At 34.7% G+C, this 26,610-nt stretch overlaps 1 protein-coding gene across 1 annotated transcript in view; it reads right to left on the bottom strand.

Moving 5' to 3' along the window:
• LOC143249469 (sodium channel protein para-like) overlaps positions 1 to 26,610 on the bottom strand; it is a 182,529-nt gene that overhangs the window by 131,226 nt on the left and 24,693 nt on the right. Inside the window, exon 2 of the mRNA XM_076499372.1 lies at positions 1,827 to 2,199. Within this exon, the coding sequence (XP_076355487.1) occupies positions 1,827 to 2,150 (324 nt within the window). The 5' untranslated portion in view covers positions 2,151 to 2,199. The remainder of the gene's footprint in view (positions 1 to 1,826; positions 2,200 to 26,610) is intronic.

The following is a 26,610-nucleotide window of genomic DNA, read 5'->3' as shown; positions in this document are numbered from 1 at the left end:
ATTCTGTCACATGCCTTATTGGCACCTAAATAACTTCCCATGAGGAGTTAATAAGCAAATCTCAATATTCATAAAGATATACTTTGGGAACAACGATTTGATAAACTACAGCCCAGTCTTCTGAAGGTGGCACACGTAGAGGTCTCCATTTTTTCATGACTACACCATTTTTGAATTTGGAACTTTTCCCTTTCTATCTTTTGAAGTGCATGTTTAAATAGTGAAAAAATCTGCGAAGCATTTTATTGCTCAACGATTAGTTTAATTTTAGCAAATGGAACTTTACCAGGTTAATCAAATCCCTCTCGTTCCTCATTTTCACTCAGTAAGACAATTATCCACAAGATCCTTGTCGGAGCCAAAATATATCTGAGACAAAACTATAATATGGTCCTCTGAATACGTGTCCATCATTTGTTGTTGGCTTAATTTCTTAGCTTGAACTCGAGTCACAACATACGAGGGAAACACATTGGGATTGAGATTGGGATTGAACAACGTTTAAACTCCTCATTCAAACATAATTGACTTAATTTGTCAAAAATGTTGTCAATATGCATAGAATTATACCAGTGATCAAAATAATCCTTTTTTTCGAGGGCAAATTCTACATATGTTTAATTATCTTGTTTGCGATAACCTTGAAACTTTTGGCGATAAGCCTCTGTACTAAGTCGTATGCTCTAAGAACAGTTGTTTTAACTTTACCTCTAGAAGAATTTACGAATTATGATAGAGTGGCATAAACTTTTTATGCTTTACCAGTTAAAACACTTTGTAATAATAATGACCATTTTCGGTAGACAACTCTATGGTTTGGGCAGCCTTCTCAAATTGTTAAATATTTAATAACTCCATTTTCGTTGAATGGTGGTACTTTAACATATTGATTAATTTCAAAGTTGTCATTTTGCCGTGGTTGATTGGAGTTGACTCTAATTGGTTTTTCTTTCAGCTTAATCCCATTTTCAGCTTTTGTACGAGCTTGTTCTGCGATAAAGGTTTTTTCTCTTTTTTTGGCTTCAATACGAGCTTGTTCAAGCTCAATTTGTTTAAAATTTAACTGAATCTCACTAATACTTCTTCAGGCGACAGATAATCATAGACCAGTATTTCAATAATTTGTTGTTTAGATCCTTTTTTTCCTAAATTTCTTAACCTCTAGTTCTTAAATTTTGGCAATTTCGAGCAATTCACTTTCTTATATCTTTTTTAGTTGTCTGAACAACATACGTGTGTTGGCAGTGATAAATATAAACTAAATTATGATTTGAATTTAAACCAAATTTTGTGTTGATTCAGATCTCAGGCAGGAGCCCCTAATTTATTATGTTACATATTACAGTTTCAAATAGCCTCAAACTAGTTAAATTGCACTTTAAATTCCGAAGTTAAATAAATGTTGATACGCTTTCAATTTATGGTACTTGCCAACAGGACTGACGATATACTAGTGTTTAAGTACAGACATCATTGTTGATTCTTGCGCTGGTTAATCTTCTACAATTTTAGTAAATAGGCGAGAATCTTTCAACACAGATTTAATAGTATAAGTTATGTAAACTTATAAATATAAATTATATTAACGAGACTTAAAAAAACATCAATATTTAAATAGATATATGATAGTAAATCCGTCACGTCTTTATCAAAACCGAAATTATATCAAGTTGTAAAGACTAAGATAAAATTAGTGAAACAAATTTTTTTTTGCAAAAAAACAAAACAACATGCAAAACCTTACACTTCAATAAGTAAAGCACGGAGAGAAAACCTTTAGAAACTAAATAATTGTAAAAATGAAAAGTGGGCAAAAATAAGTTTACCAATTTATTTTCGTAGAAAGGATCAATGTCCTCAATGGGAGTGGCAATTAATTGCAGGGGTAGCTCTGGATGTAATGACTTAGGCAGGGGCATGGCAGCTGCTAGCAGAGGATTAGGCTTGAGGTATTCTTCCGTATGGACGGAAGTATATATATCCGAATCTGCCAAACCCGTTGCTCCCTCCTCCATTTTTGGGGCTTGTTCCTTCTTTTTGGCGACTTCCTCCGCAATACGAGCCTCAATAGCCACCAAAGACTCCCTGGTGAAGGGACGGAATAGGGGCAGCTCTTCATCTGACTGATCTCTCAACACAGTGGAGTTCATGTCGACACGACCTAAGGAGTCTCAAAAGCGTAGAAGGCAGAGGCACGACCTAAAATTGACCACAAATGATACTCTACAGCATTCAAACAAACAACCATACATTCTTCCATTAAAAAAAATCTTTTATAAGTAAAACAGATTGACCTCTAAGAAAAAAAGCATCTGCATTTAACTTACAAAGTAACTGTCGGCATACTTTGCATACAGACCTAAACATCAAAATAAAATAGAATTATTAAATATTATTCTTTTGAGAAAGAGTTTGATATGTGATTAAAAACATGAAACAGTTAGTTATTCAGTCTTACGTTCAGTTAACTTCTGTAGTTTAAAACCTGGGAAGTGGTGGCAGAAAGTTAATGAGATGATCGAATAAATGTGGAGTCAATCAATCAGAAATACTTATTTCCATTAAATGTTTGGTTCTAATAATAACTATCTTAAAATTAATCTTACTCATGAGTTTCATTGTTTATAGAAGAATTTGAATTTGATTTGGAGTATGTGCATGTTCTCGCTATAGTGCACGTAAAACGAGGCTAAAAACTAAACTTGTTTGTTATTTATTTTTCGTATCCAATTTCGATTATCTTAATTTTGCTTGCATTGCGAACTGATGGTCCTGTTAACTTTTGACGAAAACGAAGTATCAATATTATTACATCAATGACTCCTTTTTCTGTTGAATTTGGCGCAAAACCGTTCTAGGGTTACCTGCGCTTGTCGTCCCTAATTTAGAAGTGATAAACTAGAGGAAAGGCTATCTGAGGCTATTCTGATCGAATAATAGGATTCACTGCCATATTATAATTTTCTCCCATAGCTGAAAGAACTAGCATATTAAGTGACATTGTACCATGACTACTTACCAAATATTCTTTAAATAAAGAATTTTAAATACGAATTTTAAACACAACACTAAATCAATATTTAAAACGCATATTTAAGTCACGAATATTTCACTCTTAGTATAAGTTCACCAGTAGATTGGTGATAAGTTTATGGGTTTGCTACGCTAAAATTTGGAATTCAAATTTCCTGCAGTGGATAAAGCTTACGTAGCCTATTGTACAGCTTTGCCCTAAAGCAAACGAACCCTCCTCGATACACGCATGACAGTAAATTTCAGAATTGATGTTTTGTTTCAGACTGTGATTTTACGATGTATGAGTATACTAGTTATAATTTAACTAAATAGCTTCTTTATTTACTGAAATTGACCTGCTAAATAAATCTATTTTAATATTGAGCTTCCTTTTCACTTCATAACTTTCGAATTGAAAAATGTCAGTGTTAATATATTTCAACTTAGCACGACCGTTCTTATTAGTGATTGAATTTCGATTCTTAATTGCTCTGCCTTATTTTTACTGTTAGTGAAGTTAATTGAAGTTTACACCTTACGACAGTTTCGAGGAATCGTAATGTGAACGTGTTTAACCTGTTCAGTGCTGTAGACGAGATAACTCGTCCAAGCCGATCGGTAACACAGTGCCACAGACGAGTTAATTCGTTCTCAATAATACCTAACTTCAACGCTATTTGACTTACTTACAAATTGTTTCACTTTTGATCCAAAATAGCGTCACGAAAAAAGTTACAAAATGAAGAAGCATTAGAGTTGTATTGTAGCAGCTGAAATGCTTGGTAGTCAATAGGTTAAAGAAATATTCACAATAAGCATAGCTTACAATGAAATATTGGTACTGGAAATTTCAAATAGTTTTATTTCCGTTTTATTATATTTTTAACCTCCCGAGTCAAATGCTTCAAGCTAAAGTACACATTATACACTCCTAGCTAGTTATTAGCTCTTTTATATCGAATGTACATATAAATCATATTAAACAGTACACCGTGTTATGAAAGACAAAAATTGCCACAGCAAGTCATTATAATCAAGATATCATAAGGAAATGTCTTCAAAGAGGAATAGTTGTTGGATACAACTATAGTGATATGAGTATCCAGTGCATTTTGTCCAGCTGATTGATACACAACTACTGATATTCAATGTGATGAGAAGATTCAGCTTCAATGAGCATGAGAGTATTGAAAATTGATTTTACCACCCGTAAAACTTTATCATAAGTCCATACTAACTGCTCGCTGTAGCTCAGTGGTATGTCTGAAGGCTTATAACTCTATAGAACAGTTTTCAATACGTTCAGTAGGTACAGCACATTGAGTATTTTTGCGGTTAACAACAACAAACAAAGCATCTTAACTTAACGTGTTGTGAAAAGAAATCGCACACCTGTTGTTGTTGTTTTGAATTAAGCACAAAGCTACACAATGGGCTATCTGTGCTCTGCCCACCACGGGTATCGAAACCCGGTCTTTAGCGTTGTAAGTCCCAGACATACCGCTGAGCCACTGGAAGGCTCGTACACCTGAAAATAACTGCATGTCAACATATTCATTACCCACAGGCAGCATCGTGCTACTGAATTTAATAAATGAATTAGATCATAAAAACTGCTTATTACAGTCATGAACACAGAACGAAAGCTCTCATAGTGTCTTGATATTTGAAATTAGGATAAACAGCAACAAAAACCAAGAGACCATTTTAGATATGATCTACTGTGAAGAATGAAATGGGTAGTATCATAGCAGGAACTTGTTTTGGACTTGATCCTTTGGTAAGTCAAGCGATTAGGAATCCCTTATGTATGACATATGGACACGAAATACTGTTTGCGTTGATGATAGCACATGTGGAAGCACAGCACCTCTATTAGCGTGATTACATTTGATAATTGGAAGTGCATTACGTTTGGTAATGGTTTCAAACACAACATAACCACTCTTTATTGGCAAACTAAGATCTTCAACTTAAATCCAATTTAACCACTGTGAGATATCTTTTGGAATATAATGGATGGACCCAGGACGTCACTATACTTAAAACTGTGTTGCAAGAGGAATTGAAGTCAACTATAATAGGTGTATACCAACGATTGCCAATGTGATTAATACCGGGTGTAGTCTTACCATCACTCTATTACATGGACTACCCTATGGCAAAACATAAAAACACCTATTGCAAATGTTCTATCTCGAACTGTTTAGTATTGTTGTTCTGAAAAATGATGGAAATTTATCCGTTACGTTTATGTTCGTTATACTTTTATATCAAAACTGGAGAGTTCCAACTTATCATACGGCTGTATTCCTTCGTCAACCAATGAAAAAAAAAAAAAAAAAGAAACAGAACGAATGCAGTAACGAATAGTATATCGGCATTCTTTTATATTTTCTTGACCTTTTACAAACTCGGCCATCTCATAACAGAATACTGGATAACATTAGCAAATGGAAAGGGGATACAGCGAAAATTCATGAACAAGTATATAACTCTAAAGCTGTACAAACGTATGTATTTATAAACGGTTTTGGAATTTTAGCCAACAGTGTTTTTAAGACGAATAAGTTTTTAAGTGCGTCTCAACAAAACAGCAGTGAAAAGGATAACAAAGTATAACCTCTATTGGAAAATGAGTTTCGACGTGTTCATAATGAGATTCCTCTTGAAGTTTTAACCCAGAAGATGGCCTATTGTGTTTTTGGCTTTCTTCCTAATATCTTTCATGAGTTAGGGAGAAAAGATAAGAGTAAAAAAATACCATTACGTAAAAATAAGAAACATGAGGTGTGTTCAAGATAAAACTCTAAATTTATATGATAAATGTGTAAACCACTATAACACATGAAAGCTAGATTTTTAGATTACCCAAAATGTAAATCGTTGTTCTAAATAATGATAGGAAAATTATCTTATAAATAAAATAATTGGTTTTGTGAAACCAGCATAATCGTTAATGCATAACTCATCGACGACTCGTATGACAATAGAATTCGGGGTTCAGTCGTTGTCTATTGTGCAGAGTTGCGGTAAAAGACAAGCCAGTATTAAATTATACCCAAAGTGGAACCATAGCCTTGATTTATAACTAAAACACTCGCAAGAATAAAATTACTGTTAAATGTTATGCTTTTGAATAAGATTTGTTATTCTCAATCTTAAAATGATGTATTTATTCTTGAAAACCATAATTGTAGCTGATCATACACATATATTTATATAAATTGTGTAAATCACCCCCAAAACATTTCAACGCTCTGAAAGCAAAAAGTATATAACTACTATCCATTCAACAAATCACGAATACATGTTTCATCTTAAGATATATAATTTTCCTAGAATTATTATATTTGTGAATTAAAAGGATAAATGCAGTTTTCAACTTTTACAAAGTTTCTTATCAGTAAGGCCTAGCATCGCCAGGTGAGTAGGGCTCGTGACTTGCAATCTGCGAGTCGAAGGTTTGAATCCTTACAATGAAACGTGCTTGCACTTTCAACAGTTTGAGCTTTGTAAAATGACGGTCAGTCCCATTATTCGTTGATAACAGAGTGACCCAAGAGCTAGAGGTGTGAGGTGATGACCAGTTGCTCTCCCTCTAGTCTTTCATTGCTAAATTGGGGACGGCTAGCGTTAGTCGTCTAAAAACAAATCAAACTTATCGTTAAGCGTGACATAGTAAATTTTTTCTTCATGTTTACCTGACAACAATAATAATAATCGTTTTTCTTTTTTTTATCTTGGTTTATTTTCATAAATTTACATATTATACGTTCCCAAAATCAAGTGAATTGTGAAATACTGCAAGTGGATATTATGTAAAATACATTAGAAGTTTAGAAATAATACTAGACGTTCTACGTACACCATTGGATAATTGACAGATTTTATTCGTCAAGCACGAGATTTGGCTGGTTTCCACAGTACAAAACTAAATTTAAGGAGACTCTGTTGCAACAGAACATTAGACTTCTTCCATTGCTAAACATCCAAAGGTGCAAATAATATCAGTATAAAAATATAAGCACCTCCCTGGCTTTGGTGACGGATGTCACCAAATTTTATTTTATTATTGGACGTATACAAATTCATCGCAAATTATTATAAAAGATACACTGTTCAAATGTCTTCACTCAACACAAAAGGAAAAAGTTGTTTGCAATAATATATGAGTTACCACAGGAAAACAACAATAAAACTCAGAGTTAATGCATTCATAAAGTTCACGAATTATCAGGAAATTCAATCAATGTTGTCTCCAGCCTGATAAACTTTTATTCGCAAAATATCTTGTTTACGGGTGATGTTTTTGTAATAAACAACTCGTGGTTCACCTGTGTAACTTTGTTCAACCATATCTCAGTGGTTAACGTTGCTAACTTCCAACATTTCTACCAATAGAACACGTTTATAAATAGATAAACTGAATTTGATAGACTACGATAAAATGATTAGATACAGTACATTATACATACGTTATATAATCCAAGTTGTTGTTTTGTATTAAGCACAAAGCTACACAATGGGCTATCTGTGCTCTGCCCACCACGGGCATCGAAACTCGGTCTTTAGCGTTGTAAGTCTGCAGACATACAGCTGGACCACTGGGGGGCACTCCAAGTGGACTGATTAGTTATCATAAACCACGACAAAACAGCCTATCAACAAAGGATTTGCCTTAACCAACGGAAAAATGTTTTGAAGGGAGAACGAACTTCTTTCAGTATAGCTATGCTTATCAAAATTTCTATGTTGAGTGTAATTTTAGACTTAACTGTTTATTTGGGTTTTTTAAGTATTATTCTACGAACACAATTTTTCTCACTATTGGTAACAATATTATATTGACGATTAAATACGATACAAGCACATGCAAGAACAAAAAAAAGTTTATTTACAAGAACTTCTACAACAGTAGCAGGTTGCATATCACGGGATCGAAACCCGCAGCCGAACATGTTTTCTCAGAGATTATGACGTTATAGTGTCAGTATTAATCTCATTATACGTTGATAAAGATTAGCTCGAGAGTTGGCATTGGGTTTGTTGACTAGCTGCCTTCCTTCTAGTCTGTCATTTCAAAATTAGGGATGATTATCGCAGATAGCTCTTGAGTAGCTTTACGCAAAATATAACAAACTACATAAATAATTGTATCGAAAATGTCATCTAAAGTCAGGAGTAGAACTATCACTGTTAAGTTTGATTTATTTCTGTTGTTCTATATTCTCCACATCCATCACCAACTCTTAAGCTAGTGTAACCGAATAGTGTAATCTGACGATCACTCTTATAACGCACACGTTCCTCCAAAGTGTGAAACGCAATTTTGTGGGAACACGACGCGAAATGTGAACCGTCAGATTCACAGTAACAACTAAACCACGGGCGGTATTTCAGCGTTAATTGATTAAAATGTAAGCTACATTTCTCTTAATTTTAAGAATCGAGTCCGCTTCTTACACTTGAATAGTCCAGTTTCTTACGTTGTTTTTTTTTTCTTTTAGACACGAAGTAACGCTGTCAAACATGAAACACTGAAAGTGGCTTATAACAGTGGCTCAGGCTTGGATGTTTGTAGCAGAACCTATTAATTTAATTGTGGTTACTTTATTCTTGGATAGGTAACTTCAGTTTTTGGTGTTAACCTAAACAGGTTAAACTTATTTACATGCTACTTGTCCTTGTATCTTATTTTCATCAATACACTACAGATTGTGAAGACTTTCCAACTCTCTGGAGAACTAAAGTATATACATATCTCTCTAAAAAAAAGTCAGAACAATGAATTTCGAAAACGCGACAAATAAGCTGGTGTAAAAAATCTGTTTTAATAATCAATAAAATATTTAACCCAGATATAAGTCAAATAGCAGCTCATATCTACACAAGACTGACAACCATTAGCGTTTCATCTGAAATAACATCTAATTTCTATAAACATCTCTATATTGTCACAACCCTATAAATGACCACTACCTGACGCTGTTTGTACTCTCACATCCTTACATACACACACTATCTATAGTGTGTCTTAATCATAACAGTTTTACTACTCTTATACAATCTACTTTAGACTGTTCGTGCAACAACAGTGTCATTAACACTAAATAATAGGTTAGAAAACACAGCGTGGACGTTACGTTTCAAGCAACGAGACAACATTCTTGTCATAAACTTCATATCTGCAATAGATCATAAGAATCGACTTCCCCTTCAACAATCCTGATGTCGAGGTTCGTTCTGGAGAAACAAGAGGTAATTACGTGCTAACTGATGAAAAATGGTCCAGGAACCGAATGATCCCAAACGATGGTCGTAATAATTAATACTGTCTAAATGTGACACATTAATTACTACGATATTTGAAGCTTTATAAGTTCACGACATAATAGTATTTGACAATGCAATTTTTCAGACTTCGTTACATTTATCCTAGTTCATAGAAACGCCTTCCATCCCATTTATATTCGAACTTAAGAAAAGTTGTCTAAATGGTAGAACGCAAAGCGACCTCTACATGTATTATTTTAAATTACAACTAAAACTGCTAACACCTTTGTTATGACACCAAAATAAACTGTTCTATATGGGGCAGTTTTTCATTAACCGACATATAACGTCAGGCACAAATGCGTATATGAGCAAACGAAGATCCTTATGTAATTAACGATATAAAATGGCTGAACTTACCAACATAAAAAGTAGAATTTCTTTTGGACACCCAAACACTAATTTGCGCTAATAGAAACTGTCCACGTAAAGTTCACTTTCAATTAGCCTCATTTATGATGTACAAATATATATATATATACATCCACAACAATCACGAGCAAATAATACCGAATTAAAGGAATTAAAGCATTTTTTATGAAACAAATTATCGAAATAACACTCTGCAAAACGGTTCTTTTCCACGTCAGTAAATGGTCTACAAAATCGGAAGCATTTAAGGGTCTTACCTACAATCACCAAATTTCAATAGTACACATGTAAACGTTAAAGAATGAAGTTCTTAAATATCCTAGATGTATTTCCGAAATAGTTAGAAAGGCTGTAACTAATACTTTTATTTGTAGCCGTCTACTTTGTTACCAGAAAAACAATTCTAACATTCCTTATATTATAACACAGTGTAGGCCGTAGACCAATGACGAACACCCTGCTCTTTTATTATACTTTAAAACTAACATCTTACAACTATGCAAGAGGTTTGTGAAAGGTAATGCTACCTGTAAGACGCCTGGTGATTAGGGGGCTTGATTTTCAGTCTGTGGGTTCGAAACCCCTCATCCAAACTGTTTTTCCATTCACTTAAGAGTAGGTTATAATGTGACGGTAAATCCCATTATTTATTAGTAAATAATAATCCGAATTGGCGGTAGGTGGTGTTTATTACTATGACTTTTGTCTCTAGTTTATCATTTCAAAATTAGAGACGATTTGCACAGATGGCCATCAAATGGATTTGTTCGAAACACAACAAAAAAACAAACTTAACTATCTAAAAGTGATGGCAGCTGGCAGGCTCAGTGTGTTAATAACAAGAACATTAATCGTAGTCGTTTATTGTCTGTTTTCTGTACTTTTTAAAGTCGTTACTATATAAAGTGAAAGTTTGTTGTGAGGAGGCATCTGTTACAACAAACGACGGTACAGTTTGTGCATGAGCGTTGATTGTACTCTCCACCACTACTCCATTTTCTACACTTCATGTCAACGCTACACCATTATAAACTTTACAACAGAATTGTTAGTTATTATGTGAACACACGAAGTGCTTAATTAAAGTTTTTCCATTGTGATTTCAGAGCTACGAAATGGTTTTCAGTTCCCACTAGTCTTTAAATACGATGCTGCTTGTATTTTAACAAGGTCAGAAGATGTGAAACAAGCTTTACCCAGGTGATTTATTTAACAGTTGATCAATCAAGCTTAGTGTCCCCTTTTATCTTTCTATGTCTTCAGTTGAAAGTAGGTTCGGCATGGTCAGATGGAAAAGGCATTCGACTCGTAATCTACGGATCGCGGGTTCAAATCCCCGTCACACCAAACATGCTCGCCCTTTCAGTCGTGAGGGCGTTATAATGTGACGGTCAAGACCACTATTCGTTGGTAAAAGAGCAGCTGAAGAGTTGGTGGTGGAAAGTGGTACCTTCCTTCTAATCTTATATTTATCTTTCTATATCTTCATCTGAAAGTAGGTACGGCATGGCCAGCTGGTATATATAGCTTATATTGCTAAATTAGGGGCTATTAGCGCAGATAGCCCTCGAGTAGCTTTGCGCAAAATTCAGAACCAACCAATAATCTAGAAGCAGTTTGTAAAGAGCTTATACCAGTGGTGACCAAACTTGCTTAACATAAGAGCCAGATACGATAGACTTCAGATAGTTGAGACCCGCAAGACATGAACAGATATTACACACACGTTTTAATTGTTACTTGCATATTTTAGTACATACATTTTATATAAATATTAAGAAATACATATACGTAATAATATTTATTCATGTATGTAGTTTTTAAACTGTTAATTTGTGTCAGTTTCAATAATAACAAAGTACACGTGTACGTATACTAAATGTTTTCAAAATCATGGCTGATTCTTGTTTTAACTATATTGAGCGTATTTAATACCGTAACGAACTGTGAAAACATCTAAAAAAAATATGCAAATTTGCATTTCACTAACATTAAATGAAATTGCCAAAAATAAAAATAAAAGATGTAAAAACAGATATTTTTGATGATATTTATTTGTTCTAGTGAATATCTAGTCATAACATGGAGGAAAATCTATAAAACAATAAAATTAGAGATATTTTAATCAGATACTACCTTAAAAAATGTTAGTCTTATCATAATATTTTTCTGACACAAACAGACATTGATACAATTATCAGGTTATTTACTGATAGTAGAGGTCTTGTGAGTTTCCATCTTGGTTGTGAGTCGTTAAAATTCCAGCTGATATATTGTTAAGACTGAACGAATCAGCTCCATCAGGTGTTGATTTGTAACGATTGCACGATGCTTCGACTTCACAAACTTCATTACAGAGTACAGTGGTTATCAGCAGCATGTTGTGCTTAAAATTGAGATGAGTTGCACACTGGTTTTCTTCAATTCAGGATATTTTATTTCTAGAACTTGCTTCCAGAACTCAATTGTAGAATGGGATTTATGGATCATCTTTAGACCCAGGCCCTCCTGTAGTTCTATTAGTTCCATTTCCACAGCAGATGATTCTGTAACCAAAGGTTTGAGAATTGGACAACCATCATTGATCACATCAACCATAAATGGATTTACAAGAAAGGCAAAGCAGGGCTTCAGCTTCTGCAAGTCCTCAAACCTGTATAGAAAAGCACATCTAACCCATTGTGTAGTTTTGTAATTAATTCCAAACAAATCAAAACTTTATTTTAAATAATTTTTCTAATGGTTTATTTTTATGATTTGGTTAATTTCAATTATGTTGTCTGAAGAGCAGTATTCAAGATGCCACATCACGATGAAATAAAGAATTATTCAGGTGATTTTGCGTCTTCTGAAATTATCATGAACCACTAAAGTAACTTGTGAAAAATACCGACAGAACGTTCGGGCGAAAAGCACCTTAAACAATAAGAATCAGTTCAAACAACACTTTGAAATCTTTACTATTAGCTGCTAAAGCTGTACACGTATGAAAACGCACAAAAAATAAGTTATGTTAGACTTACAAGGAAAAGAAGTTTCGCTCAAAATGGCACATTTGTAATCTTTATTATTATTCTTATCTTTCTCTTGCTAGCCTGCAACAAAAACGGCTTGGTATATTGTGTCTAAACCTTTTGCAGAATACTGAATAAGGTACTGTGTAGGGATCTCGGAAATTTGATTTGTTTCTTCTATATTTCAAGCGAAAAACGTCATAATTCTAGTGTAAACGATGTTATCATTATCCCTGGATTTTTTTTTTTTTAATTTTGGGGAAAGGTACACAAGGGCAATCAGCGCTAGCCGTCCCTAATTTACCAGTGTAAGACTAGAAGGAAGGCAAATAGTCATCACTACCTACCGTCAACTCTTGGGCCACTCTTTTATCAACGAATAGTGGAATTGATCGTTACATTATAACGCCCCCACGGTTGAAAGAGCGAGCATGTTTTCTGTGACGGAAATTCGAACCCGCGGCCCTCGGATCACGAGTCGCGTATCTTAACACGCTTGGCCATGCCGGACGAATAGTTAGAGAAAGGAAAAAAGGAAGGCCATGCCAGACCTTATTACCCTTGACAAAAACTTGTACAAAATGTGCTGCATCAATGTGGAATGTTCAAGCAAACACTGGCTGCACCTTTAACCACCTACACCTGTAAGACTATCATTCCAGAAATGGAAGGGGGAAGAAAATTATATGTTTAAAAACGGCTGGTATGGGTAGAGAAAGCGCTAGAGAAGCGAACAACGTTTTGACCTTCTTCGGTAATCGTCATGTTCACAATGAAAGAAAAGGTTACTGACCGATAGCTGACAACGTGTTTGAAGGCGGTTGTGTAATTAATTGTAGGAATGTAGAGAGCGTGCTTAGATGTTGGATATATTTATTGATATAGGTATAAAGGTGTTCCTTTGTATTGGTTTATTTTGGGCTTGAGTTGTTGTATAAGTAAGGCTTCTTTAATTTTGCGTTTGTTTATGTTTGTTTCTTTATTTAGTATTTGGGTGTTTTCTATGGTTATGTTGTGTTTATTTGATTTGCAGTGTTCGAAAACGTGTAAAGGTGACTTTTCTACTTGTTTCTCTAATATAGAAGTCGTTACAGTTATCACCTTGTATTTTATAAATAATGTTGGTGTTGTGTTTGTCAGTATAATTTTTACATAGTATAGACCTTAGTTTTGTGCCTGGTTTTTAAATAAATTAGATATTAACTGGAATGTCATATTTACTAGTTTTTGTCACAGGTTCCTTATCTTTCTGCTGAATGTCGGGAATATATAATATGCAGCAGTATATGGTTTCGTGATTTTTTGATTCGTGAGATATATTTACTTTTGTTGGTTGATTTTGCTTTCTGTCTAGGTGTGTGCGTATAATGTTTTCTACGGTTTGTGGAGGAAACTTATTGATGTTGATAAAGTATTGTTTTATTTTGTCTAATTCATCGTTAATTTTATCTGGTGAGCATAGTTTTATGGCTGTGTTTATTTGGTTTCTTAGCATGTTGAATTCTTGTTTTGTTTCATGTGCTGAGTCCCAAGGAATGTATAGTCCAGTATGGGTGATTTTTCGGTGGATTTCTGTTTTACATTGTGTATCGGTTCTTGTAATTTTGAGGTTAAGATATGATATTTAATTGCTTTCTTCCTGTTCACATGTGAAGACAATGTTGGGATGTATAGAGGTAATGTGATTGAAAAAAATTAGTGTGTGTTCTGTAGATGTGAATTCCTCAATCGTGTCGTCTACATATCTGTACCAATATAGTGGTGGATGTAATGCTGTGTTAATACCAAATTTATTCAAAAAACCAGGCACAAAACTAAGGTCTCTACTATGTAAAAACTATACTGACAAACACAACACCAACATTATTTATAAAATACAATGTGATAACTGCCACGACTTCTATATTAGAGAAACAAGTAAAATACAAAAAGTCACCTTCACACCTTTTCGAACACTGCAAATCAGATAAACACAATATAACCATAGAAAACACCCAAATACTAAATAAAGAAACAAACATACACAAACGCAAAATTAAAGAAGATTTACTTATACAACAACACAAGCCCAAAATAAACCAATACAAAGGAACACCTTTATACCTATATCAATAAATACAGCCAACATCTAAGCACGCCCTCTACATTCCTACAATTAATTACACAACCGTCTTTAAACATGTGATCAACTATGAGTCAGTACCCCTTTCTTTCTTTGTGAACCTGACGATGACTGAAGAAGGTCAAAACGTTGTTCGCTCCTCTAGTGCTTTCTCTACCCATACCAGCCGTTTTTAAATGTATAATTTTCTCTACATATGGGTTTTCTCGTCATTACGGAAGGAGGTAAATATATAATGTATCTTTCTCGGAAGCTATGATGGCTCTTGGCAGCCCTGCATGGACAACAAGGGAAAATAATTTATCCTAACTCTAATATAGAGACGTAAAACATCAACCTATTATAAAAAAAACAATAAAACTTGTGATGCATAAAATTCAAAGCAGTCACATGTAAATAATAGCAAATACTCTGTATATCCACAACGAATGGAAGACCGAACCAGATGTAGACAGTAAAGGATTACATTTATGCTAAAGAAAATGCACATAGTTGAATATATTATACACAACTACCTGCGCTCTCGCCAGGTAGTTATGTCCATGCCGCCACATCCAATCATGCTATATCTCCAATCGTGCATCTTGAAAATAATCCTGCAGCGTAGTTATTTTCGTCACAATAGGTGAGTAATTTGTTGTTTTTTTCAAATTTTAAGCAAAGCTACACGAGGGCTATCTGCGCTAGCCGTCCATAATTTAACAGTGTAAGACTAGAGGGAACGCAGCGATGCAGCGAGTCATTACCCCCCACCACCAACTCTTGAGCTACTCTTTTACCAACAAATAATGGTATTGACCATCACATTATATATATGTAAAATTGGCTGGTATGGATAGAGAAGGCTCTATGTAGAGGAGCGAACAACGTTTCGACCTTCTTTGGTCGTCGTCAGGTTCACAAAGAAAGAAAGAGGTAACTGACCGATAGCTGACCACATGTTTGAAGGCGGTTGTGTAATTGAGTGTAGGAATGTAGAGGGCGTGCTTAAAATCTGCAGATTTTAATCCCCATTGCACAACATGTTTGCCCTTTGAGATGACTGAAGAAGGTCGAAACGTTGTTCGTTCTTCTACATAAAGCTTTTTCTACCTATACCAACCGTTTTTACATACATATTTTTCTCTACAAGTGAGTTTTTTCGTTATCACGGATGACCATCACATTATAACGGTTCCACGGCTGAAATGGCGAGCATATTTAGTGTGAAGGGGATTCAAACCCACGACCCTCGGATTACGAGTCAAGTGCTTTAACCGCATGACCATGCCGGGCCCAACATCGCATGATGGAGATATGCGTTATACTGAGTGCCCCCATAGTTTCTACTGCAAAAGGCTCCATCATAAGGTTGTCATGTCCAAGCATACCACCACTCTCTGTGGCTTTCCACAAACCATCTATTGTACATAGTGGTTTCCCAGTGCCTGTTTCAACAATCCAATTACAAAGAAATACATAAGAGCTGCATCCGACCAATAGACTGGTATATTTTCCATTGGAATGGCAGGAATACCAATTTCACTCTTCAGCTCCTTGATATTATAAGATAGATGAATGAATAGATATTTCATAAAAGCGACTTGTGTACACATGATTTGTATTGCTTTCCCAGACGGATATCCTTCTGGATTATATTGTATACTATTGCCTAAAGCATGTGTACATTTTTTCCTCTAACCTTCTTGTACCTGGATTTTTATCTTACAACATTCCGTGCTTTTCGTACCACTGCTGGAGTACGACTTGCTGCTAGTGTTTCTGGATGGTTTTGGTACCCTAAGTTGATCCATATTCTTTGTTTTCCAAAGTCACCAAGTAAAAGAGATTAACCTTTCTTGAAAACTTTAAATCTTCGGTCTCAACGTATATTTATAATTTGAGTGTACGAATATTTTACGTCGGAAAAAGGAAATAAAATACCGTTTTCCAGAAACTATCAATTTCAGGTGCCATAAAATGTCAAAATGTAGTGTAGTACTGATACATTCCGTTCAACATGACATTATACTAAATGTGGCTTACTGATTCGTACATTCAAAATTATTGAAAAATAACTTACTTAACCCTCTGTAGACGACCTTAATTATAATAGTAATTTCTTACCACATGATATATAATTTACACTGTACTCACATTATGATTTATCTGTGCCTAAGAAATTATTTATTCAACCAATTTGTAATTTCTATATCTGAATCTTTCTTCCAACAGAAGCATAACAAAACACAGACAACAAACTAACAATATTTATAGCGGTTGTAGATATAAAATAATATCTGCACTTTAAACAATATGATTACACAAAAAAACAGTTCTTAATGATGCGTAACGTAATTCGTATAATGTATTTTTTGTCCAGTATTAAGAAACAAAAACAAATCGAAGTCAGCGGATTATTCAGATCATGGCCAGCATTGGCCAGGTGGTTAAAGCACTCGACTCGTAATCTGAGGGTTGCGGGTTTGAATCTCCGTCACACCAAACATTTACGCCTTTTCAGCTGTGGAGGCGTTATAATATGACGGTCAATCCCATTATTCGTTGGTAAAAGAGTATCCCAAGAGTTAGCGGTGGGTGGTGACAACTAGCTGCCTTTCATTCAGTCTTACACTGCAAAGTTAGGGACGGTTAGCGCAGACATCCCTCGTGTAGCTTTGCGCGAAATTTAAAAACAAACAAATGATACTCAGATCATAAGAATATAGCTTTGGGCTTTATCTCAAAACGTGAACAGGAGAAAAATTATTAACATTAAGTTTCATAAGTTTTCCATACTAAATTAATGAAATAAAAATTCGTTCATACAGTAAAATTTTCATCAGAGGGAGCAGTAAATGACTAAAAGTGTAGCATTACTTCTGATTACAAATATCAACTAAAGTCTGTTGTTTTTGAAATCTACGTAATACATTGAAAATCGAAATGGAAACAAATTTATAAGAGGGGAACCTGATTCAAATTATGAGCAATCAGCAGAACAGAATTGTTAAATGACGATATTGAATGATCGGTTATATGCAAAGAAAATCACAACTTTATGTTTGTTTGTTTTCTTAGGACAAAGCCACATCGGGCTAGCTGCTTAGTGCGCTGAGAGGAATCGAACGCCTAATTTTAACGTTGTAAATCCTTAGACTTACCGCTGTAACAGCGGAGGACATATAACTTTATGTTATCTGCATAATTACTTAAGCATTTTTAAACCCATACACTTATACCCTATTTTCTTATTAACATGACAATATAACAAGTGACTGTTGGCTTGTGACCTACCTTTCACTAGAGCCCCCACAAAAAACAACAACAACAATACAAATGCATCTTTATAAAGCCATTCTTTAAATATTTGTAAAGGAGAAAATTACTTACAACAATATTTTTAAAAAGGGATAAAATATCCTACTATTCGGCAAAAATCGAAGTTAAAAAATGACACTCGGACAATTTATCAGAAAGCGATAGACGACAGGTCGATCGATAAACGGGTTAAACCACGGTAAAACAATGGGTAGCTGACGTGAGCAAGTATAGATGTGGAGACAAATAACATTCGTTTGCAATTTTTTTTTATACTTTCAACTATATTCTGCATTGAATATTAACCAACATGTAGTTCTTTGTGAAAAGCCACATGGTTTGAGTACAAAAAAAAAAAGATAGTCAGATCTGAGCTAGATTTTTTGTAAAAGTTAGCCCTACCTTGTTTTACTATGATTATATATTCTCTTAAAACAAAATACATAAAAGGAGTCAAGATTCTGGTCTGTAGCAATCGGATAAATACAGCTGTTTCAAAGTACACACTTGAACGTATTCTTTCAAAAACTGTTTTAAAAAGAATATAATTTCGAAATGACCTTCATTATCAATAACTCACAAAACTACATTTTGGAATATTTTGTACAAAAAAAAACAACAACCAAGAAGCAAAATGTGCGTATAGCAGAGCCATCACATAAGAGTGTTTTTATTTCGCGCAAAGCTACACGAGGGATATCTGCGCTTTCCGTCCCTAATTTTGTAGTATAAGACCAGAAGGAAGGCAACTAGTCATCACCACCCACCGTCAACTGTTGGGCTACTCTTTTATCAACGAATAGTGGGATGGACCGTCATATTATATGTCCCCACGGCTAAAAGGGCAAGCATATTTGGTATGACAGGGACTCAAACCTGCGACTCTCGAATTACGAGTGCCTTATCCACCTAGCCATGCTGGGCCTTGTGCAAGAACGTCATCAATATCCAGCAAAGCACCGATCTAAATTAGGATAAATATCATTCATTTAGGCATAATTTTGGAAAAGTGTATGATGTATCAGATTATTAACTGAAGAAACTCTGATATAGTATTGGCCAAAATGTTTGCATATTTTGTAACAAATCAGATCAAATGAGATCACTATTAATAATATGGAATAAAAGTACACATAGCGTTGTCAAAATGAGAAATATATGTTATATTAAATAATGTAATTTTTATAATAAGACAAGTTCTATGGACATCATGAACGATTAACTAAAACAGTAAAGACTTTTATGACACCTGTAGAAATGTGTAGAATTAAGCTTTTCATATATCACAACAAAACATATATAAATATAAAATACCACATCAAATTATCAGAAATAGTGTCTTTACCTTGTATATATGCTCGTATTAAACACTCAGTACTTGCTTGGTTCTTTTGTACTCTAATTACCTCTGCATGATGACGTGGCATACTGTCGATGAGATTATTGATGTAACCCATTGTGATTTTACCCCAACTTGTCACTAGGAGGCACTGCACATTATCTGAAGTTACTGGTTTATGATCGTGATTAGCAATGTTCTGGCTTGTTCTGCTCAATAGTTTTCAACGAGATTACAATTTAAATAATCTGTTGGTCTTGGCAATCTTGTAACGTTCTTATGGTCTAAATAATGCTGTTCAATGCATGCACTGTGGGCAGTGGCATCGTCATCTTGGAATAGAAAGTTTTTGCCAAACCTTGGCCTATCATACAGCAGAAATATCATCTCCGTTTGATGCCTGTAAAAGTCGCCATTACCGGTTCCCAAAAGGATAGTTTTCCACCATAAAGAATAGCTGCCCAAACATGTACTGCACTGCCTCCTGTGGAAAAGATAGTCTTCCTTCATCTGTTTTCGAGGTAAACGACGAACACGAATCCTACCATTAGCTTCAACGAGCCAAAAATATAACTCACCTTAAAAGATATGTCGCCAGTATTCTAACTGTAAGCTGGCACTCTGTAATGCACAAGTAACACAATAACGGCTGTGAATTCTAGTTAATATTGCTTTGAAGATAATATTTCTTGCAAAATTATTTTGTTTGGTCAGTCTCCTATTCACTGTTCCTCTGGATACCCAAGAATCAATGTGTTCATGCCACTCTTGTTTTAAAAGTGTTGCATGACTTATTTCGACCTTGACGTGTTAACCTGATCAAAACAGTGTTATCTTAGGCAGTAATTTTCGGCGTCTCTCAGTGTACTTTCCTTGATCAATCTTTCCTGCAGGCTGATGATATTTCAAGATTCTGGATACAGTACACTAGGGGGTACCCTATTGTTCTGGAAATACGAATTTGCTTCTTCCGATTTCTGGACAGTCGAAATATTTGACGCCCTATAACTTCTAACCCATGACGAGGAAGGAAGAACTTATCTGGATAAAGCTTTGATTTATTTTGAAAAATGATTATACCAAAAGCGCAACTTTTTTTTATTAAAACGACTCCCTTCAGTGACACAGCTCTGTGTCTGCAAACTTTTAACGCTAGAACCCGGGTTTCGATACCCATGGTGAGTAAAGCACAGCTATTCCATTGTGTTTTTTTGTGCTTAATTACAAACAAACAAGCAATATTTATACAAAACAGGTGTGTACATTTGTATTTTGACAAGCAAATGCTTAAAACAACTTTTACGCACCAGACGAACGACTCGTACGTGTTTGTCCGATCATTCGCTATCTTCTCTATTACTACAAGGACATTTATTCAATAACTACTTTACGCATGTAGACAATAACAGTATGCGAACATGTTGGCCAAGACTGTAGTATGGGATAAAGGTAATTCCAACACTGACTTAGCGTCTAATAATTCTACTATCTGACAGGAGTTTTGGATTTATTACAGCGAGCTTTCTACCAAGTTTTAACTAGTAAAATATCACAGCTGGTAGGAAATTAAGAAGGTAGCCATCTCATTTCGTCACGTATAAATGTAACAAAGGGTACGATTGATTGATTGTTTGTTTGAAATTAAGCACAAAGGCGCTACATAATGGGCTATCTGTGCTCTGTCCACCACGGGCATCGAAAGCCGGTTTCCAGCAGTGTGAGTCCGAGACGTACGCTGTGCCACTGATAACATAACAAAAGAACCTTTTAATACAGTGTGTATTGTATGAAGTTTAAAAAAAAATCCTCACTCTGAAATCGCGTTTTATACCTGTTTTTTTGCGTAAGAAGTTCGTACTTTAATTACAATTATTATTTTTGTTTGTTTATTTTTTGCGGTAAATCAATTCATTTTTAAAGAACTGCGAACTTAAATAAAACTATTTTTTGTTATTAAATAAGTATATAACGAAGTGAACTGCTCGGCAGGCAAAAAAAGCCCTCCTCTCTCCCGTACCGGTGGCTCAGTGATTAGCTTCAGAACTTACAAAGTTAAAAACGAAGTTGAAACCATTGGTGAGGACAGCAAATTATTTATCCTTATGTTCAACAACAATCAACGAAAAAATAAATTATAAGCAACTATATCTTGGTGTTTAATCTTTAACATTTGTACAGATTAATATCATTGTTTCTAAAGTGTCATTATGCGTAGCTTACAATACATTAAAATGATTCGATCAGAACACTAAATAGTATTAAAACTGGTCTATACTTAAAGGTAAATCTGTTGGAATACTAAATACATAAAAAGACTGTTTTGTTAATATTCAGATTAATTAACCAATGCAAGGGTATCTAGACAGAGAAACTAAGCCAAGATGGAATTCTTAATAGCCAAAGCATGTGGTTAGATCTCAGATTGGTAAAATGAAGGTGTGAGCTAAAAGGTTGTACTTGAAACAAAAACAACTAAGAGCCATTCTGTGAGCCGCTATGCAGCGACGAATAATTAGTCTGATAATAAAAATTATCTTGAAAATCAAGAACTGGAAATGGTTTGGTTTGTTTTGAATATTCGCGGAAAGCTATTTAAGGGCTATCTGCGCTAGCCGTCTCTAAATTAGTAGTGTAAGACTAGAGGGAAAGCAGCTAATCATCACCACCCACAGCCAACTCTTTGGCTACACTTTTACCAACGAATAGTGGGTTTTTCGTCACATTATAACGCCCCCACGGCTGAAAGGGCGAACATGTTTGGTGCGACAGTGATTCGAACCCATGATCCTCAGATTACGAGTCGAACGCCTTAACCCACCTGGCCGGCCATACTGGGCTAGAAATGGAAATAAGACTTTATTATTTTGCAAGCAACTAATAACAAATTTGTGATGAATACCCAAAGAAATCCACTAAGATTTAAACATTTGGAGTGTATATTCGTTGTTAAATATGTAGCGTGGAAATCACTACTGTTTTTTTTTCGTTATGGTACATAATAGCTACTTACATTCCGTCCATTGCTTGGAATCGAACTCAGAAAATTATCGTTGTTTGTTTATCAACTTCCCACTGGGGGACGAAACCGCTATTTCTGAATGCCTATTTTTTGTGTCTTTAAAAACGGAACATAATAAATGTACCCGGATCGATATTATTAAAATAAGTATCTATATTTACATCATCACAAAAAATAATAATTAATCACATTAAAAAAAAAGATTTTATTTAAAGCCGTCGGGTTTCAATAGTATAGTTATTTATGTGAAATGTGATTAACCAGTTTGTGTTTCTGTAAACACGGTTTCAATCCTCCAGACTTATCTGCCTTTACTTCTTCTTCGATTATGTGTACTAATAGTGCATTGTTAGTGTAGTATTGTCCATACCTCGTAAGGAAAAAAAACTTGAGCATCGTAATTTAGACGTAAATCCATCACTATCATGAAATGTATATTTCTCCAAACAGCTTTCTGTTGTTATTCCCAAGACTTGCGATATTTCGTAACTACATAATAAATTCACCTTTTCATATGTACAGCCTATAATTTTTTGATTCAACGAGGTAATATATTTGTTCAAATCGATTGGCAGCAAGACTTGGTCATATTAAGCTAGTGACGTCAATGATGCTCATCAGTGACACGCTGTGTGCGTGCTGTCATCAATTTCAACTTAAGATGTGCTGTGCTCTTATTGTTATGCAACGTAGAATCCATTAATATCTACATTCAATATTACGTTGTTATGACATCTACGGCTGTCTGATAATTTTGTGTCTAATATTTTAAGTATTTTCTCAATAGAATAAAAAAAGAACAAGTTTCTATGACAAAGCTAATTTAAAAAAAAAAAACACATTAAAGCATATGTTTCTAATGTTTTTAAATCACTTTTTTTTCGAGACTATGCTTTGAAATTAGTAAAGAGTAAGATAGTTTTCATCCAATCTTGAAGAGTGCCCTCTTTAAATCACACCACAATGTTAAAATGGGTTACACAATAACACTAATAGAAAGTCCTTATTGAGCATTATGTAGCGAACATCGCTATCATTAGGAGAAACAAGGAATTACAGTAAGATATACATTTTACAGATTCACGCGCAAATAAGTAACTAATTTTCATAATTAGCAAACAAGTCACGATTTCTAAATTTATAAAATAGATTTCTAAAAATTAAATTTATATAATTGTTTGTCTGTAACTAAGAGCAAGGCTACGCAATGGATTATCTGTGCTCTGTCCACCACGGGTATAGAATCCTGGATTCTAGTGTCTAAGTCTAAAGCCTTGGCATGGCAAAGTGTGTTAAGGCGTTCGACTCGTAATGCGAGGGTTGCGGGTTCGAATCCCGGTTTCACCAAATATGGTCACCCTTTCAGCCGTGAGGGCGTTATAATGTGACGGTTAATCCCACTATTCGTTGCTAAAAAAGTATCCCAAGAGTTGGCGATAGGTGATGATGACTAGCTGCCTTCCCTCTAGTCTCGCACTGCTAAATTAGGGGCGGCAAGCGCAGATAACCCTGGAGTAGCTTTGTGCGAAATTCAAAAACAAATAAACAAACTAAGTCTAAAGACATATTGCTGTGCCAGTGAAGGGCTGTTTATATAATACCTGGATTATATTCTTTATATGAAATAGTGGTCCCCGCTGGTACAATGGTAAGTCGACGGATTTACAACGCTACAATCAGCTGTTCGATTTCCCTCGGTGGGCTCATCAGATTGCCCGATGTGGCTTTGGTATAAAAAAACATACACATTTAAAATAGCACAAACAGATTTCCCTGATTTTTAAAGATGCTCAAATATTTACTACTCTTTTATGATTAACCAATTGACAGAAAGAGCGGCCCTCATCACATGTTCAGACAAAACTGTTTCATAAACTTCACATTTATCATAATGTTTGTTAACTCTAATTCTGAAATTACTACGTATAAACTGAACCACAGTTACGTGGAATTGACACATATGAAACTTATTATTTCTCTTCTTCTTTGTCTATAAAACCAATCATAAAATTTCTTATCTTTTAACACTACACTACAATTATCATGGTTTTTAAACACACTCACTTATTTGTGTGGAATATTTTGAGCATATGGCAAGCATATCATCATGCTTGCTACCCGAAAATATATTCACATGTAATCTGGTATATTATTATACTTTTAACCTATTATAGTACTTACCGTAAAACCTACCAATAATTTAACATTTACGATGATAAAACTAACAACTTGAATGTTTCTATATTCTCCATTTTTTCACACAATATATTTCTAACGTGCAAACACCTTCAAGAATGACTTCATAAGTTGCTTAACTAATATCTGGAGATTTATTTAACTGTAGTATATTTTTCCTTTTACTAATATATCAGGCCTGGCATGGCCAGACGGTTAAGGCGCTCAACTCGTAATCTGAGGGTCTCGGGTTCGAGTCCCCGTCACACCCAATATGCTCGCCATTTCAGACGTGGGGGCGTTATAATGTGACAGTCAATCCTACAATTTATTGGTAAAAGAGTAGTCCAAAGGTTGGTTATGGTTGGCGACGACTAGCTGTTTCCCTATAGTCTCACACTGCTAAATTAAGGACGGCTAGCGCAGATAGCTTTCGTGTAGCTTTGCGCGAAATTCGAAAAACAAGCAAACTAACACATCAAACGGACGTGTACGGCTTCTTGTTTCATACATTTTTATTTCTTTGTGTAATACATGCGTGATTTATGAAAACGATAACCCAATGATTAATTGTTAAAACGCTTTTGACCTATAGCATATATAGGCCAAGAGGAAATTTCATCAAATTGAAAGCAATGGGCCCGTGTTGACAATAAAACAATTAAAATTTCTAGCACAGGTTAGACGTTTTAATTTAAATTAAGAATAGTTAATTTTTAAAGTTATCACTCCAATTATTTGTTGATTCAACATTTATGCGTCAGCACATACAAGATAGATTCATATTTAATTACAGATACCTTTCCACGTTAAACGTTGAGGCGTTAGGTTCAAAGGAATATGTTGAAAACTTGTTAATTAATAAAAAATTAAATAGTGAAACTATATATTGTATTACGTTTGTTTTGGTTTTTGAATTTCGCGCAAAGCTACATGAGGGCTATCTGCGCTAGCCGTCCCTAATTTAGTAGTGTAAGACTAGAGGGAAGACAGCTAGTCATCATCACCCACCGCAAATTCTTGGGCTACTCTTTTACCAACGGATAGTGGGACTGACCGTCACATTATAACGTCCACACGGCTGAAAGGGCGAGCATGTTTGGTGCGACAGGGATTCGAACCCGTGATCCTCAGATTACGAGTCGAACGTCTTAACCCACCTGGCCATGCCGGGGTCTATTGTATTATTGTTATGTTTTCAGCTTAACCGATCGGAAACAACTAGATGGGATTGTTTTATAACATAAGATGGGCTGAATAAATTATCTAGTGATGTTGAATATCTTAATTGACTGAGTTTTAAGGTAAGAAACAGAGACTGTACACGACCTATAACACAAAATGAGAACACAAAACACGGTGAATAACATATTCTACAAGACTAGTAAAATGATTAACAGAATTTTCTTATCTGAAAACATCTCTCTCTTTCAACTCTCTTAACGTTCGTATAGACAGTTTAAACATGAGATTATTTTATTTAATAGAAAACGTCGACTTTATTCACAATGACTAGTGTTAAATAAGTGACTGGTCATTCTCGTTCAATACTGGGGAGACCGTAAACTTGATATCAGTAAAGAATACTGTAATAATTTACATTCTTGCACAAAGAGCAGCATTAGAGTAATATTTCGGCGGGCAGTAGAAATTATCTAGTTTTCTCTAAATAACAACAAAGGAAAAATGGAAATAGAACAAGTGAACTAAACGATTTGCTGGACAACGATGATATGAGAAACTGTCTGTATTCAGAATAAACATAATTTTTAAAAATTGTATATTAAAATAAGAAGGTGTAAAACGCATTGTATGTCTATATACCAGGAAATAATTTTTTTCTAACCGAAGTTTTGATTGATAACTAAAATCAGTTATTTACTTTATAGGATTATAAGGATCCAACTAATAGTTTTTA

Source organism: Tachypleus tridentatus, chromosome 4 (genome assembly GCF_004210375.1).
Source record: "Tachypleus tridentatus isolate NWPU-2018 chromosome 4, ASM421037v1, whole genome shotgun sequence".
Lineage (NCBI taxonomy): Eukaryota > Metazoa > Arthropoda > Merostomata > Xiphosura > Limulidae > Tachypleus > Tachypleus tridentatus.
The sequence above is the reverse complement of the archived record's forward strand: the minus strand, read 5'-3'. Positions and strand labels throughout refer to the sequence as shown.